General features: G+C 43.8%; 1 protein-coding gene across 1 annotated transcript; it reads right to left on the bottom strand.

The window, feature by feature from the left end:
* Positions 1-1,478: 1,478 nt before the first annotated feature.
* RCN1 (reticulocalbin 1) lies at positions 1,479-18,331 on the bottom strand. Its single transcript, XM_056851139.1, has 6 exons — positions 18,093-18,331; positions 13,548-13,741; positions 11,407-11,585; positions 9,655-9,715; positions 3,962-4,161; positions 1,479-1,616 (listed from the first exon to the last, which is right to left on the bottom strand). The coding sequence occupies exons 1-6, from the start codon at positions 18,329-18,331 to the stop codon at positions 1,509-1,511; spliced, it is 981 nt and encodes a 326-aa protein (XP_056707117.1). The 3' UTR covers positions 1,479-1,508.
* Between the last annotated feature and the right edge of the window lie 403 nt (positions 18,332-18,734).

Raw genomic sequence — 18,734 nt, 5'->3', positions numbered from 1 at the left:
CAAACGGGTTGGCAGGCTGCAAGGGGAGGGGGCAAAAATCACAGGTCTGTTTCTTGTGGCAGTGGAGTTGCCACTTGTGGAAAAAGCAGAATAGGGAGATTTTGGCCCTACCCCGTCCTCAATGCAGTGTTCCCTTTCCTGTGTGGCGGTTAGTCCACGTGGGTCTAAAAACACAGGAAATCAACTTTTCCAGGACAGAAAGAACTACAGGGGGAGGGAAGGAGGGCAGAAAAGATCTCTGATCCTCATAACAATGAATCACACAATCCAATCCAAGGTATGCGGGAGGGGGGAGGATTAGCATACTTTGTTCAGTTCTAAGAATCATTCCAACCACAGTTTGACTTCTTTTTAATGGAAGGATAGCTGGCTTCAGATGTTAACATGTTCCACCTACATCTTGCCATACATAAGAGATTTTTATTTGGCAATAGTGTAAACTGTCCCCACATGAAAAAGAATAGCTGTCCCCACCTGTGCATAATGTCAAGTATTCAAAGGATTGCTTACGAATTCCCCCCACCCCCAAGCTTTTCTTCAAACCATTCAGCACCACTAACCTCATTTGCAATGGAGGGGGGATAGTTTTTTTTAAAGCCACTTCTCTTTGCATTTGCTAAGAAGTAGTGATGGTTCTATACTCTACTCTTTTTTGCATAGACCTGGTTAAAAATCCCCCCTTTCAAAAATGGTGGGATTTATCTTTGCTGGGTTTCCACAAATGCAGACACAAAAAGAAAGATGTCTAACCCCTCAATCCAAAAACAGCTGTCAGTGAGTTCTATGGCATCATCTCTCTAAACGGGAACAGGTGTTATGAGGTACCCTTCACCACTGTCGAGAGCACTGACCAATTTTCAGCTGTCAAGGGACACTACAAGGACCGCAGTGGGCATTCAGGCCCTGGCTCTCCCAACCTAACCATACATACTTGGGATAAAAGGCAGCTGTACACAGTCAGCTGCTCATCTGCTGCTAGACTCTACTTCAGACTTGAGATGGCAATCGAATGTTTGAACGCGCACACAAAAAATCCCTTGAACCAACCTTGAACCAGCACATCAAGGAGAAAATTCTACGCTTGAAATGTTAGTTTTCGGTGTGCAGGGAGGCTGTTTACACTAGAGGGCATTCAAAGCATACAACTTGCAGTGTGGAGTAGCACAACCCAGAAACAGGCACATCACGTGAGTCTGGTAGCCCAACGTTTCACTTCCAAGTCCCTCTAATTTCTGTGAAAATTCTAAGTGCACACACTTAGAACTGATGTGTGAATACATTAGAAGCTGTAATTTGGGGAAGCACTTTCACCACTTTACATGGAAATCTACACAGACATGAAGTAATAAAAAGTGGCAGCAATTGCATTCAATGGTGCTAACAGAATTGCTTTGTGGGGAAAAAGAGAAACTGGAACAAAACCATGTAGCGTACATAACCACAGTTACTTTGGTAATGTATAGAAAACCAGTCCCCAAGTCTTTGCTGTCTTTGCTTTCCGAAGAATATCATAGCTCATCGTGGTTTTTTGTGAGGTCTTCGCCATAATTTGTAGCTTGGCTTCCAACAAACATGTTCCAGTTGTCTAGGATCTCTTCTTTGGTTAACATTTGATCCTGGAAGGATGACACAAAAGTAAAGCCTTTATAAAGGTAAAGGTCCCCTGTGCAAGCACCGGGTCATTCCTGACCCATGGGGTGACATCACATCCTGACGTTTCCAAGGCAGACTTTGTTTGCAGGGTGGTTTGCCAGTGCCTTCCCCAGTCATCTTCTCTTTACCCCCAGCAAGCTAGGTACTCATTTTACCCACCTCGGAAGGATGGAAGGCTGAGTCAACCTTGAGCCGGCTACCTGAAACCGACTTCCGCCGGGATCGAACTCAGGTCGTGAGCAGAGCTTTTGACTGCAGTACTGCAGCTTAACACTCTGTGCCACAGGGCTCCTTTATAAGAGACACAGAATACTAACTAATCATTAGAGGGCTTTAGTCTTGTATCTAAAAACAAAACTATTTTTTTTAAAAATCTTCACTTGGCTTGATGACAGTTTCACTAGCAAAACTGTCTCGTGGGAAGAAGCAATATATTCCAAAATCATAAATGGTACTATTAAGACTGTCCTAATTAACTGCCGGACACAATTAGCAACAATGGCCCTATAAAAACACCCTTTACGGTTAAGCAATATGTCCTTTCTGATTATGTATCTGGAATGTTCCTATTTGCTTCTCTTGCAAGAGACCTGCCAGTCAGTCCAGCATCGATGGATGAGAAACAAGGAAAACTAGTAAGAATTTCCATCTTTCTGACCATCTCTTTCTGCACCGGAATAATTTTTGTTTCATTTATTAAAATGTCTACCCTGTCTTACAGTCCAAAGGGGCTTTCTTTGCTTCAGTGACATTGCTCATACAGCCAATTCTGCTCTGAACAGTGTCACACTACTACTAAAACTAAAAGAAAGGATATATATGTCTGGTACCTCTGATGTTCTTCAGTCAAAAAGATAACAGAACAATAGAAGAAGAGTTGGTTTTTATATGCCAACTTTCTCTACCACTTAAGGCAGAATCAAACCGGCTTACAACCACCTTCCCTTTCCCTCCTCACAACAGACACCCTGTGAGGTAGGTGGGGATGAGAGAGAGTGACTAGCCCAAGGTCACCCAGCTGGCTTCATGTGCAGGAGTGGGGAAACCAACCCAATTCACCAGATTAGCCTCCACCACTCATGTGGAGGAGTGGGGAATCAAACCTGACTCTCCAGATCAGAGTCCACCACTCCAAACCACCGCTCTTAATCAGTACATCACACTGTCAGTAGGAGCTTTTCTGTTATGACCCATCCAGGCTTTGAAGTGCAGTCACAGGTTAGTGTTTGTGCGCATGTTCAGAAAAACACCCCTGTATAAGTTTTCAAAAGAAACACAAGGCCCTACTTTTGAAATAACACTTCAGGGTTGGTCTGTTGCCATTAGTGTTCCATTTTGGTTACACATATTTTAATGGTTTAGTCCTATATCTGTAAGAATTTACTTTATAGTTTGTTATAATTGTTTATTTTACTTTAAAAGTGTGTATTGTTCATCACCTTGAATGTGACAGGAGAGGGGAATCTTTGGTATCTATATGATTAAATAAAAATATCCCACCAAAAGGCCCCAACAGTTACTAACAGGAAAGCATATTCTGGTAGAAACAGCTTTCCCATAAGTCAGGGGAAGCTGTCTCACAATTGTATACTACTCTTTCAAAAAGGCTTCAGGAGAATGTACATAGGGCTCCTACCCATCTGACCCTCACAGCAAGCTTGTGGGGTAAGTTAAACGGAAAGAGGGTGACTGGCCCAAGTGAATGTCATGGCTCAACAGGGATTTAAGCCTGGGCCTCTCTAGTCCTGATCAGACCCTCTAAGTCAGGGGTGTCGAACTCAATTGTTATGAGGGCCAGATATAACATAAATGTCACTTGGTCAGGCTGAGCCATGCCTCACCAGCCCAGATCAAGGAGGGGTGTGTGGCAGTCTCGGCTGGTTGGCCGGCGGGATAGGAGCTCTCAAGGGGCTGGATCCGGTCCGCAGGTCTTATGTTTGACACCCCTGCTCTAAGCACTACATCACACAGGGTTCCTCTCATACACATCATACACACACATTCCTTTCAAAGCACAGATTCTGTTTTTCCACTAAAATGCACACACTAATCTCTGGATCAAGATAAATGTTGAAAACTCAAATTATTTGGGTCTAAAATTTGAACCTTGCTGAATTACTAAATTTATTTTCATTTTCTGGGTTCATCAACATTCTTATGCTAACATCAAAGTTCTATAAATTTCCATTCAGTGTCTATAAGGAGGGGAACGCATTAAAACTCAACTATTGGTAGGCTCACATTATGTAAAAAAGGAACCAATTAGGCCAATAATCTAATCTATGAAACCTGCAAGGAACCTAGTTACCTTGTCAACATCTGATTCATAGACTAAGTGCCTGGCTTCAGCTTGAGCATGGTCATAATCTTGCGGGAGGATCCAGTGCCGAATCTCTTCTTTATCCATCTTCCCATCCTTGTTTATATCACGAAAATCCGCGAACTGTTCACGTTCAGTTATTACCCAGTCAGGCTCTGGACCATCATCTTCATGAGCAAACATATCAGCTGGCAGTGGGAAATAACATCAATATCATATGTCAAATGTATTTTTTGTCTTGCAAAATGTTTGATGAAGCAGACACCCAACATGAAAGGAACATAAAAAGCACTCCAAGAGAATAAACTAACTTGAGTGTAAAAAGGAATCTGTGGCTTCTTCTAGAGGAATCTGTTCTTTGTCCCCAAAATGCACATATGCCAAACTTTACAAACGTTAAGTCAGTTGGAAAAACGCACATTCAGTGCAGATAACTACACAAGTCATCCCTTAAGAAATCAGAAGTGCCTCACTGGGTGGCACCTCCCCAATCATATCCTCTCCTTTTCCTTTGTCATGGATCAGTATTCTATCTACACAGTTAATACAAACCAGGGTTGCTCATAACCTAGGATCTGCAACCGTGGTTTGATTACAGAGCCCATGTTAGAGATGAAACTTATTTCCTGTGAACTGAAGTTAATCTCAGAGCAGACATAATAGCAAACTATTGCGGGCATGTTGAAGAAGGGCAAGGACCATTCAAATGCAAGAGGGGAGAGCTGGGAGGAGAGAGCGTACTATTTTTCCCACTGCTGATTACTGTTAAGGGCTAGCTCACACCACCAACCCTCATTATGCCATAGAAACATTTCCAGATTGATTCACAGGGAGGAACATGAATTAATGTGATACTTTGTAATTGTACTATCCACAGATTTGGAGAAGTTAAGCCATACTTGGAAACGGGGTTCCATATGCAGACCCCTTTACAGAGTGTAACCATCCCGTGCCCAGCAATGGACAAACTGCACACAGCACAGCTGTATGGGGTGGGGGGTTCCAGCGCACACCTGGCAGCAGATCTTTCAGTGAGTTTCTTCTAAGGCTTCATACTTAAGCCTCTCATCGTGGCAACTTAATATTGGGCCATGTTACAGGAAGGAAGAAGGGTGCTTGCATTAAAACGCCCATCCTTCATTCCCCTGCTTTCAGATGAATGTCTCTGCGAAAGGTTTCATCCTGAATCCTTTCACAAAGGCTGCTTCGCTCTTTGCATTTATCTGCGTATTTGTGCTTTGTGTTCCTCTCCAGACAGGTGGTAGCTTTATTCACTACTTATCTTCATGCACCATTCTGCTATTCTCACTCCTCTTATTTGAGATTCCAAACTAATGTTAAATAGGACTCCTGCCCCAAGATTCAATACCTGAGGCAAATTCCACAAACTACTTTCTTTCCAGTTAACTAGATTTGCTGCTCTAGTCTGTTCCATCATTTGCATGACCACAGCCTGAGAACTGGCTCACTGCCTTGTCAAGGCCCTCCTAGAACAAAATGAAGAATAACCCACTCAGCCAAAAGAAGCAAAGCTTCGCTGACCACCCTGAGATCCCCTTCCCCACACAACAATCAAATTAGACTTGGAAACAGCCAATGGTCTATATGATACATAAGAAGTGCCTCCGGGTAAGACTGTAAATCAGAAATGGTTTGTTCTGCATTTTCAGGTGGCTGATGTGCAATGAATTTTGTACATCAGAAAGATATGGGTGGGCAGACTAGAAAAAGGTTATGGGGGGCAGTAGCTTATTTGCAAGGGCAAGTCACACCACAGAAATATAGTAATCAAATTGACATGGAGGATCATGGTGTCTGGGACTTTTAGAGGTCCACAAATCAACAGTATTCCTCTGGCAATTGGCTACATTATGCCTCATCACTGTAACACAAGAAAGTTTAAGAGACATTGGTCTGGTCCAGGCACACTTACCCAGGCAATGACAGTCTTGATATGGTGTGGAAGCATGTTCATTCCCCACCCCTCCCCCTCCTACAGTAATGTGTCATATGGATGCTCCATGCAAAGGCCTGTATGTGTGAATGTTGATTTGCATGGTCTTCTGTATCTCCTTTCTTGACAGAGAAGAATTGTTGAACGAAAGAAAGTAGTAGAAGAGTTGGTTTTTATACCCTGATTTTCTCTACTGAAAGGTTAATCAAACCGGCTTACAATCACCTTCCCTTCCCCACAACAGGCACCTTGTGAGGTAGGTGGGGCTGAGAGGATTCGGAGAGAACTGTGACTAGCCCAAGGTCACCCAGCAGGTTTCATGTGTAGGAGTGGGAAAGCCAACCTGGTTCACCAGATTAGAGTCCGCCGCTAATGTGGAGTGGGGAGGGGCTGTGGCTCAGTGGCAGAGCATCTGCTTGGCATGCAGAAGGTCCCAGGTTTGATCCCTAGCATTTCCAGTTCAAGGGACTAGGCAAGTAGGTGATGTGAAAGACCTCAGCCTGAGACCCTGGAGAGCAGCTGCCGGTCTGAGTAGACAATACTGACTTTGATAGACCAAGGGTCTGATTCAGTATAAGGCAGCTTCATGTGTGTTCATGTGAGTGGGGAATCAAACCCCGTTCTCCAGATTAGAGTCCTCTGCTCTTAACCACTACACCATATTGGCTCTCTTTGTAAGCACAAGGGTCTCCACGTTGAGTATCTGCATAGCACATAATGTTATGTGTACAGCTGTCAGCGAGGGCAAAGGAGAGGGGAATGCCCTCTCCTTTCACAGTGATTGTGGCTGTCTGTATAGGTGCCTAAACCATAATCTATCTGTACCCTTTAAGAAAGTGTGACTACATTTCTCAAGGGCGAAAAACATCTCATTTACTATTCCATCCAGCTCTTGCATATGTTGTAGACAACTTGCTTGGATCTCTGCTTCGGCTTATATTCCTGAAGCCATATTTGCTATGACATTGATGTAGCATTCTGATAAGGTTCTGTGTTGTTTCATCACCTTTGCTATCTATCTCATCTGACAAGAGAAAGATTTTGATAAAATGTAAAGGAGACCAGTAAAGGAGAACTCTGGCCCTGAGTGCCTCTCACCAGCGAGTTCCTTCTAAGACTGCAGAAGACAGAAAGTCACAGCTCTTTCAAGATCCCCTCTTAAGATGCAATCACAATCTTTTATGCTAGGTTCAGAAGTAGGGGAGGGGAAAGGACCCAGAGCAACTGTGCATCTTGTCTCTGCCGGCAAGTGTCTGTGTGGATAACATCAGAAGTAAATGAGTATGACTGGGACAGTGAATAAAAGGCACAAAGAAACTTAGGGAAACAAAAATCACCTACATGAAACTGGACAGCTTTTAGAGAGGCTTTTAAGAAGAAAACCCTCTGTGCAAGAGAAGTACATCTTGATTAATTCCCTCTTCAACTCCTAAGCACGAAGTACTCTGGAGCAAAGGCCTGTGGTACTTTAGAAGTGCAAGAAAACTGGGAGCAGTCTGTTTCATTGTTATGCATCCAGAACGTTCCTCTTTTAGCAGAACCCTCTCTCCCCAGACGTGCCTTTCTACCATGAGGAATGGAGGCCGGTTGCACTGCCCATTGGAATTGCACTGCCCATGGAGGCCCAAACTAGATACAACCCACTCACATGCATATATTCCCCATGACATTTTTCTTTTTCAACCTGCCCCCCCCCAAAAGCAGACTTGGAAGGCTGAGAATTTAAGCAAAGAAAATGGAAGTGGTAGGGTGGTTAAACTTTTTTTCTTCTGACATTTCCCCACTCTCCTTCAAAGGAAGTTCTTTACCCAACACCTAATTGGCTTGGAGGGTAGGTTCATCAGTAGCTATTAGCCATCTTCAGAGGCCTCTGAATACCATTTGCTGAGGGCAACAGAGATAGACATTACCATCCCATGCCCTGCTTTTAGTACATCTGGGGGAGTGATTTTAAGTGGATTTTTGACTGCCATTCCATTGTTCAAACCCAAAGCCTACCAAGATTGATTTGGGTTAAAGAAAAGTTGGGGACAAGATACACTTCTTGAGCTTTATGTATGACCTAGATAGCCCAAGCTAACCCGAGCTCATCAGATCTCAAAAGTTAACAGGGTCAGCCTTGGTCAGTGTTTGGATGAGAGACCTCCAAGGAATATCAGAGTCGTGACGAAGAGGCAGGCAATGGCAAACCACCTCTGAATGTCTCTTGCCTTGAAAACTCCACCAAGGGTCACCATAAGTCACCTGTGACTTGACGGCAAAAAAAGGGGGGGAATAAGAAGTAATGCAAAATCTTTCACTGAACCAGCTTTGGTAGATGTCCATTCTGATTATTCAAGCGTTCAAGTCACACAAAGCTAAGCAAGAGAGTTAACCAGAAGACAGGCACATCAATGGGGCAGTTCAGACTTCTGAAAGCTGAATACAAGCGCTTATTTATAATGACCTGTGCTCAGAGAGAACACGAGGAGCAGAGAAAAGTAGATTTAGAGTACATAGAGTAACCACTTTATAGTGATCTGCATCACTGAGTTACTGAAAGAACTACACAAATATTGTAATGAACCTTGCTCATTTTAATAACCAAATCCACTGCTTTCAGTACAACAGTAAAAGCTGCAGATATCACATGCCCCATAGAAAAGCAACTTTAACAGTACAATCCTAAGCAGGTGCACCCTTCTAAGCCCACTGAAGTCAATGAGCTTAAAAGGATGTAACTCTGTTTAGGATTGCATTGCTAGTCATCCTCTACAGATATGTAGAGTGCCCAGGGGGCCTAAAACCATATGGATTGAGGCTCCTTGGGCAAAGTACAAGGATCCCATGGGAAGGTGATAAGGACAGTTTTTGGTGTATCATGATAAGATAATAGCATCTGGAAACCCTGTTGGACCTCTAATAACATCATTAAAAATACTTCCCCAAATATGAGAACTGAGATTCTAAGAAAATGAGCTCTCTCTCTCGCCTTTTCTGTTTTTGGAAGGGGGAAGCTAAAACTACCAAGCCCAATTCTAAAACAAACCCAGGGGAGTTTGCCAGTGTTTTGTACAGTTCAATGTACTTTTTTTCTCAGATTAGTAAGGCTTGGTTTGGACAACCTTTTCCCTGAGTGGAGGGAACTCAGGAGCCAACTCACACTTCCTGAATGTTCCACTGGATGTTATCTGTCCCCAAGCATTGCAATATTGTCTTCAATATTGTCCAGCGTGATGTAGCAGGGTTGGTGTGGTGCAGTGGTTAAGAGCGGTGGAATCTAATTTGGTGAACTTGGTTTGATTCCCAGCTCCTCTACATGAAGCCTGCTGTGTGACCTTGGGCTAGTCAGTTCTCTTTGAACTCTTTCAGCCTCACCTACCTCGCAGGGTGTCTGTTGCGGGGAGGGGAAGGGAAGGTGATTGTAAGCCGCTTTGAGGTAGAGAAAGGCAGGGTATAAAAACCAATTGTTCTTCTTCATCTGGCCTAAGTCTTGCAACTAATTCCTGAGTATATGAAGAATACTGATTAGGTGGCTTGAGCCAATAAGCACTGGATTTTATGCATGTAGGCCCTATGAAAAAATTAACCCTACCTGCCAAGTTTATAGGTAAAACTACCATGCCTAGTGGGTGAGGCAGGAATGTACCATCTCATATCTCCGCTTGTACTTCCACAGAGGGAGATGACCCACACCTAAGAAAACTCCTCTTAGAATCAGTATTGGAATGTCCATGCCATATCTTACCAATGTATTCATCTTGGTCCACAAATCCATCTTCATTTTTGTCTATGTCCTCCAATGTTTCCTGTAAAAAGAAAAAAGTAGGGGATGCAATCTATACAAAGCTGTGTGATTGTTGCCCTATACAAAATTGTGTATTTGTTGCCCAACTGATGATAAAGCAGTTTGCATTTTGAGCTTCTGTTAAAGTCTTAAAATGTTCTAGCAAATAACTCCCTCCTCTAATAAAATCAATCCATAGTTATTAAAAATATACCAAACAACAAAAGTAAAATGTATGCAAAATACTTAAAATTAGGAAGGTCATTATTCAAATGTAAAAATTTCTGTAACTGTTGAGTGTGAGTACAACAATATATGGGCATCTGATGCTATTAAAGAATGCTTCTCCAAACTGGAGGGAGAAATATTAATATTGAATACTTTAAAAAAAGAAAGCCCATGAAGACAATTTAGCTGAAAAAGCTTCTGAATGAGGACAGCTGTACACAGCTGAAGAAGTCTGTTTGCTATAGATGTATGTGTGTGTGTGTGTTACGTGCCGTCAAGTCGCTTCCAACTCATGGCGACCCTATGAATCAATGTCCTCCAAAATGTCCTATCTTTGACTGCCTTGCTCAGATCTTGCAAACTGAGGGCTGTGGCTTCCTTTATTGAATCAACCCATCTCTTGTTGGGTCTTCCTCTTTTCCTGCTGCCCTCAACTTTTCCTAGCATGACTGTCTTTTCCAGTGACTCCTGTCTTCTCATAATGTGAACAAAATACGATAGTGTAGTCATTTTACATTCTAGGGTCAGTTCAGGCTTGATTTGATCTATAACCCACTGATTTGGGTTTTTTTTGGCAGTCCACGGTATCCATAACACTCTCCTCCAACACCACATTTCAAAGGAATCTATTTTCTTACTATCAGCTTTCTTCACTGTCCAGCTTTCACACCCAAACATAGTAATAGCTATAATTGCTATAGCTACCCTGCACAAAGACATCTTGTGTGTGTGTAAAGTGCTGTCAAGTTGCAGCTGACTTACGACGACCCCTTTTAGGGTTTTCAAGGCAAGAGACTAACAGAGGTGGTTTGCCAGTGCCTTCCTCTGCACAGCAACCCTGGTATTCCTTGGTGGTCTACCATCCAAATACTAACCAGGGCTGACCCTGCTTAGCTTCTGAGATCTGACGAGATCAGGCTAGCCTGGGCCATCCAGGTCAGGGCAAAGACATATTACAGAGCAGCAAAATGATGCTGGGAGAAACGAATGGCATTTTTTACCTCATCTAAAGGACAATTAGAGAGGACCTGTTTTATTGTACTGAAGTAAATATAATGCTGACTAAAGCAACTATGCACCTGCGAAATATTGCAGCACAGTGGCCAAAAGGTAGCTCTACTTGACTCAGAACTACAAGCTTTGCCTTGAGACAGGTCAAGGTGTGGGACCCCATCAGGTTGCCTGTCCTATACCATAACCAAATAGTTCATTCCATGAGGACAGCCTTCCTAGTAGAAACAACTGACCCATGTAGATAAATTCATCCGTTACCTCCTTGTCAAGGTGTCTAGCTAGTCATATTCAGCCAAACAGGTCACCTTCTAAACACCCAAAGTCAGATTCCATAAACAGCTCTCATTCCTGCTGAAAAGGTCAGCTGCTATTGTCTGGGAAGCCTGGCCCTGAAAGACGAGGAAGCTGGCTTTCTGATCTGTTTAGTAAAGGGAAACGAAAAGAAGGGACACTGGCTTTGCAGTTGCTTACTAGAACAACAATGTCTTTCATGTGCTCAAACTCCTCCGGGTGAAGGAAAGCCGTGAACTCCTCCCGAGTGGCTGCTAAATCGCCATCCAGGTCAGCTGTTTTGAATCTTCTTTCATCCCTGGGCAGCATTTTTTTAAAACTGTGCTGATCTGTGGCATCTTGAAATTCCTCTTGATTTTCTGAGAACCAGAATGAAGAAAGCATGAGACAAAGAGAAACAACAGCGTAACAAAAGACCTGTGTGACACCAACACAGCACGGCAATTGCTTCTGACCCTCCCACCTGGCCTCCTCCTCAAGACACACACAGCAAGGCCTCGCTCCTGAAGTGCTATTCTAGCTGCCGCTCCCATGCACTGAAATAGAAAGGATTTTCTTCTAAGTACAGTCCAGTCCGACACAGAAGAAATTACTGAAGAGAAAAACAACACAACACAACGCATGCACCAATTTAATGTAAATCAGACTCCAAATGGAAATCTGGATATCTGTCCAGTACATTTTTATCCCACCCTTCATGGTTCTAAGAATACTAAGGTACCATTTACGGAGGATGGAGAATCTGATTCTCTTTTGTTTCAGATCCACATATGGTAATTCCTCAGGAGAATCAATTTTCTGGCTAAAGGCCTTGTTCAATACACTGTGATCATTATTTATAAACAAGTAAACAGACTTGGTAAGCATGCCAAAGGAACAACTGTAATCCTCCTTGAGTTCCAGTGAGAAAGGCAGACTATAAATAACATAAATACATAAAATTCCTTTGCTTAGACTAAAAAAGGGGGGTCACGGATTGACCTGTGTTGATAACGTTATTACAGTTATTGCAAGATAAAAAGTAACCGCAACAAACACTGTTAAAAACACGCTGTTTTTTCTTGCCATTCAGTCTTAAACATATTCAAGACCAGGCCTTATATGTTTGCTAACTACCCTGAACCACAGAAATCCAAAATGGGTGTCGTTGACTGAGGACCATTTAATTCCATTCCTGCATCATGTGATGGGGCAACACCTTCACACCTTGAAGGATACTGAGAAGGAGGAACTGGGCTTGGAGGAGGTACACCTCAGGACATGGTTCCTCCAAGCAATTTCATTCCCCCTCTTGGCCCTAGGCTGCTTGCTTCCTTTTAGTCTAATTTCCAATGCCACATACAGCTGCGCATTCACTCCCATACACCTTTCTCCTAATATTCTGTGGCAACATGAGACCAGGTGCATGCTCTAGGTCAAAAGGAGAATTTAAAGAACATATCTATGATCAAACAAATTATATAAAATAAAATAATTAAAAGGGAAAAATTCTGCTTAGCCATTCAGTGTGGTTAGCTTACAGCTTATCGGCTAGGAGCTGCACCATTAGAGAGTATTGCCCTAGGATCCCACCAGTTTGGGCACAAAGGCAGATATCATTTTGAATTTTCTGCAAGCCTAGAGGAGTCTGTGTACAGACCTATACCTGCTCTGTCCTTTCCCCCATCTGTTTATTAATATCGGAAGCGATGGAAATAATTCTGAAGGAAGGAAGGATGTGGAGCCACACTTGGAGCGGTGGGTTTGAGAGTAGGAGGAGGAGAGTTGGTTTTTATATGCCGACTTTCTCTACCACTTAAGGAAGAAATTCCAGTTACAATCCCCTTCCTTCCCCCTCCCCATAACAGACATCCTGTGAGGTAAGTGGGGCTAAGAGAGCTCTAAGAGCTGTGACTAACCCAAGGTCACCCAGCTGGCTTTATATGTAGGAGTGGGGAAACAAATCCAGTTCATGAGATTAGCCTCCGCTGCTCATGTGGGGGAGTGGGGAATCAAACCAGATCAGAGTCCACTGCTCCAAACCACTACTCTTAACCACTACATCACGCTGGCTGGAAGGATCCAAGAGAAGAGTTCTGAGTAGTTTCTGAGTGAAGCAACCCTCTGAAAGCCCATAGTCTATAGCCAGTGGTGGAACAGAACTGCTGATTGTACAATCATTAAGGACTCACTTGGGTCTCACCCCTTCTTAGAATCTGGAACAAGATACTGGAGCAAGGATACAAGAATGCTGAAGGATTACAGGAACTGAAGCCCACACAGAGACTGCTACCGGTTCACTGAGCTGTATTAGTAAAAACAAATTTTGCTTTTTCTCTTACCTAGGTAATAGCCATATGTAGCTTGCTTGTATTCTTCCCAGGAAATTTTATTGTCTTTGTTGAGGTCATAATCCCTCCAGACCTTAGCCACATTTTCAAAGATGTAGCGTTTCTGCACCCGTTTGATCCAGTTTTTCAGTTCCTCTGTTGTGACCAGGCCATCTTTGTTATCATCGATTCGATCAACAATTTTCCTGCAGTAACATATTGAGTTATTGATCCAAAGCACAACAAATTCTTAGAATCTTAAAGCTTGGAGGGCTTTAAGAGGGGAGTGGACATATTCCTGGAGGAGAGGGGTATTCATGGTTATTAGTTAGAATGGATACTGGTCATGCTGCATACCTACTCTCTCCAGGATCAGAGGAGCATGCCTATTATTTTGGGTGCGGTGGAACACAGGCAGTATGGTGCTGCTGCACTCGTCTTGTTTGGGGCTTCCTAGAGGCACCTGGTTGGCCACTGTGTGAACAGACTGCTGGACTTGATGGGCCTTGGTCTGATCCAGCAGGGCCTTTCTTATGTTCTTAGTATCTATATGCAAGAATTTTATTGAATATCCAACTACTTGATTGGTATACATGTTAACGAGAGACTGGCCTTTACAAGAATCCACCTCTTGGCCCATTTCTGAAGATGACATAATTTTCAGTGACCAGGAGATCTGAACTTGGAAGCAGAATAGTAGGAGCCACCAGTGCTGTTTTACCAGGACATGTTTCATGTCTGTTCAATATCTTATTCTGAGAGCCAAAGAGCATGTGATACTAGAATTCTACGAGTGGAAATCCAGATGTGTAATCTGGCCTTCAAATGCAGCTGTAGTCCTCCCCCCCATATGGTTTTTTTTGGGGGAACTGATCCAGATTCCTCCCATTCTGCTTTTCAAGACCAAATTGCATATCCGCATGTCTAATCACAAACTCTCGTCTCACGTGTAGTTTGGTCACGAGTGATAGGAGGGCAGCTTCTACCACTGATGGCATCAGCATGTGTTTTGAATGAACATGTGGAATTGTATTTCCTCAGACCATACTGGGAAACATAACATTTGTTCATTGGCAACAAACAGAAGACAACCACAGAAACATATACTACAAAGTAAGAATTTCCTGTATAAAATTGCAATATGCACTCAAGCTTCCATTCTTTCATATCCTGTAACAAAGTGACACTATTGCAAACTACAGTCCACGTTAAAGCTTTTAAATCATCTCCAGGTTGTTAGATTCCTTTTAGATCCCTATTACTTAGGTGATCTCTTTTTTCCACTGAGTTGGGAGAAAGATTTGTCAGTAAACCAGAAGACATTTCCAGTGCCCTCCACACAGTACAATTTGGAAATTCCAGTTAGCGCCTAATGCCATGGCTTGGCTATTATCCGGAACTAGATGGAGCATGCATATCACTCCCATCCTGAAGGCACTTCATTGGCTGCCCATCAGTTACTGGTCTCAATTTCAGGTATTAGCTATCACATACAAAGCCCTTCAAACCCTGACATCTGCAAGACAACAACAGCTTCGCTCATCAGAGCAGGGTTTTCTGTGGGTGCCAACCTGCAAATGGGAAAAATCAACAACTGCCTGTACATGCGCCTTCTCGGTTGTGGCCCCCACCTTATGGAATGACCTCCCTGAGGAGGTCAGGAAGGCTCCCACTCTCCTAGCTTTCCCTGAACTGTGCAAAACTGAATTATTAAAGAGGGTGTTTAAAGAGTACAGTGCAACAGAATTGCACTGTACTAAATAATTCGCAAAGTTATTTGGATAAATTGTTAGGGACTATGGTCTATACTACTGTGAATAGCTTATTTGAAACGAGGATCCTACTATGTAATTTTTGCATCACTGAATGTGTCACGTTAATACTTATGCTTTGCTTCAGTTCTGTTTTTGACTTCTGGTTGGTTCCACAACTCTGATCCCTATTGCATTGTTCACTGAATGCCCCATCCTGTCATTTGTGTAGACTCACTCTATGTAACCCACCTTGAGTCCAAGTGATCCTGGAGGTTGTTTGCTTTCCTCTGAGCGTGGAGTGGGGGTCACTGAGGTGTGGAGGAGAGGTAGCTGTAAATATCCTGCATTGCGTAGGGAGTTGGACTAGACAATCCTTGAGGTCCCTGCCACCTCCATGTCTCTATGCTCTACATCTTTGTCACAGCATAGCTGGCAGTTTGGGCACTGGGATGGATCTATTTGGGGGGAAGCAGTGCCTGCAAGCCCGCCTCCCCTGTACTGGGGACTCTCTTAAGGGGTCTTAGGGGTGGAACCATTCAGCAGCATGCCCAGCTCAGGGTCTGCCAGCTCTGCTCATCACCAGGTGGCAGGGGAACCACACAGCGACTGGTGCCAGCTGGGTCGCCTGATGTGGGATCCATCCCCATGCTGTACCAGTGCTCCTGCAGCTGTATTCGGTAAAGCTGTGGCCTGTTTTCCCCCAATCTGGTGTATGTGTGGTTCTTCCCCCTAAACCCGCTCCCCGTGTATCCCTTGGTCACGAAAGTGGCTTTTTCAAGGGCAAGATTTGATGCTTTTCCTTCCTCGGTTCTTTATGGTAGATTTCGACGAACCCCTATGTCTTTCAGACTTTGCCCCTGCTCGGAAGACATTGTGGAGACAGTTCCACACGTTTTATTTCACTGTCCTTTGTATGAAGTAGAGAGAAAATGGTTAACTGAACCCCTATTAAGGCGTTTTAGCTCACCCAGAAATTCTTTGCATCAATCAGAGAGCATATTTCTGAGATATCTCTTGGAGGATAAGAGTATATGGGTATCACGTTTGGTGGCTAAATTTCTGTATATTGCGATTATTAAATGTAAGTCACTTATAAACAATTCAGGCCTCGGGTAGGTTGAATGTCATAGCACCTCTAATTTTATTACAGTGTTTATCATTATCCATGGATTTTAATGGTTAATCTTGTTTAAGATTGTTTATAATGTCTTAGGTGTTACATGTTTTAGATCAGCTTGAATTCTTTTAAAAAATTAATACCTGTTATTCTGTATACGAGATGGATATTTTACTGGTCACGGACTGTTACAATAAACTGACTGACTGACTGACTTGGTCATGCAAGTGCCTTTCTTCTCTAAAGACAGTTCTCAGGAATCCATTTGGATATTTCAGCCCTTTCATGGCAGATACCACAGGGACTTCCCCCAAGAACACTGAATCTACAAATCCCACTGAAGAACCAGTACACTGTTGGTTAGCTACTGAACAGATCATATTTAATGGTAATTTTCACTGCTTTGTATACATTTTTTTCCACAATGACAAGTAGCCATCCTAATAATTAAGTTTGACTTTTCTAAAGAAATAACCCAAAAGTAAGAAAGTGTCAAGAGGAAAAAGAAACTGGAAAAATACATAAAGGGAAAACCAAGATTTCCATCTTAAGACCTTAAAGGAAAACAGTAAGAAAGTTTTGAATCCAAAAGTTATCTTTGACAGGAGATAACTTTTGACAAACTTTGACAAAAGTTATCTTTGACAGGAAACTTTGATGAATATATTCTCCATCCATCGCATGGTGCGCCTCACTTTAAACAAATACTGGGGTTTTTGTCCAATACATAAAGGAGGGGCAGATTCAGCTTGTGCCTCCTTTCTAAGAATGAAAGTAGCTTCATTTCCTCACTGGAAACAGTGATGAACGAGACCTCCCCACTGCCACGTTATCAGCAACTTACAATAACTGCTGCCTTCCTCTCCCCTCCCCACGCAGTCAGCCTCCCAGGCTGGGAAATCCTCACTTTCCTTCTATCATAGGGTTGCCAGGTCCCTCTTCACTACCGGCGGGAGGTTTTTGGGACGGAGCCTGAGGAGGGCAGGGTTTGGGGAGGGACTTTGATGCCAAAGGGTCCAATTGCCAAAGTGGTCATTTTCTCCAGGCGAACTGATCTCTATCGGCTGGAGATCAGCTGCAATAGCAGGAGATCTCCAGCTAGTACCTGGTGGTTGGCAACCCTATTCTGTCAGGGCTGATGTTACAATCGGACTAACATCAAAGGCCCCTCCCTCAGCCGGGAAAACTTATCAGAAGAGGTTTCCATTCAACCGGCACACGGCCATAAGAACATAAGAAAGGCCCTGCTGGATCAGACCCAGGCCCACCAAGTCCAGCAGTCAGTTCACCCAGGGGCCAACCAGGGGCCTCTAGGAAGCCCCCAAACAAGACGACTGCAGCAGCACCATCCTGCCAGGGGGCCTCGCGGCGTCAGATCCCAGGGATCTCATTTCAGGAGAACAAAAGCGGCGCGGCTTGCATCCGATCCCGTGAGGAAATGAAGCTACTTTCATTCTTAGAAAGGAGGCACAAGCTGAATCTGCCCCTCCTTTATGTATTGGACAAAGCCCCCAGTATTTGTTTAAAGTGAGGCGCACCATGCGATGGATGGAGAATATATTCATCAAAGTTTCCTGTCAAAGATAACTTTTGTCAAAGTTTGTCAAAAGTTATCTCCTGTCAAAGATACAGACGCAAGTCTGGAAATGCACATAAGAGATGGTCCCCCTTACCCCAATCTCTTACCCCAGTCTCTCTTTGCTCTCCTCTGGGGTGAGCTGGTCGAAAGTCTTGGCTTCCTCTTTGCCCAGGAAGGCCTCGTGGTCATACTGGAAGCTCTGGTTGTCTTCGTGCTGCTGGCTGCGAAGCTCGGGGTCGGGGTGGACGCCCCTCTCCTTGCGGAAGGTGGGGACGCCGAGGGACCCCCGGAGGCAAAGCAGCAGCAGCAGCACCGCGAAGGAGCTGCAGGGGGTCTTGAAGCCCATTCTCTGGACCTGGCAAAGCAGGGGAAGGGGAGAGAGAGACAGCAACACGGAAAGTTGCACCAGGAGTCAAAGAAACGGAAACTTTCTTGCACGGGATACAAGGATCGAGTCAATTCACTGGGGCCCTTTATTGATGGGAGGTTTTGCCTTGGATTTGCCACTCTCTACATCAGTGACTCCCAACCTGGGGTACGTGTGCCCCCAGGGCTACGAACCAGGGGCGCGCAGGAAAAAAATAATAATGGCGGAAATCTAAATTTGAAATCACAGCAACTATCTTCATTACAAACATTTTGGTGTTAAGGAGGATACAATTTATAGCAATGAGCTGCCAAGGATGGTATGCAACTGGGAAAAAAAGGTGGGGAACCACTGCTCTAGCTGCACATTTCCCCCATCCGTA

The sequence above is a fragment of the Euleptes europaea genome, chromosome 6 (genome assembly GCF_029931775.1).
Source record: "Euleptes europaea isolate rEulEur1 chromosome 6, rEulEur1.hap1, whole genome shotgun sequence".
In the NCBI taxonomy this organism is placed as follows: Eukaryota; Metazoa; Chordata; class Lepidosauria; order Squamata; family Sphaerodactylidae; genus Euleptes; species Euleptes europaea.
Note: the sequence above shows the minus strand (reverse complement) of the source record. Positions and strands in the feature narration are given on the sequence as shown.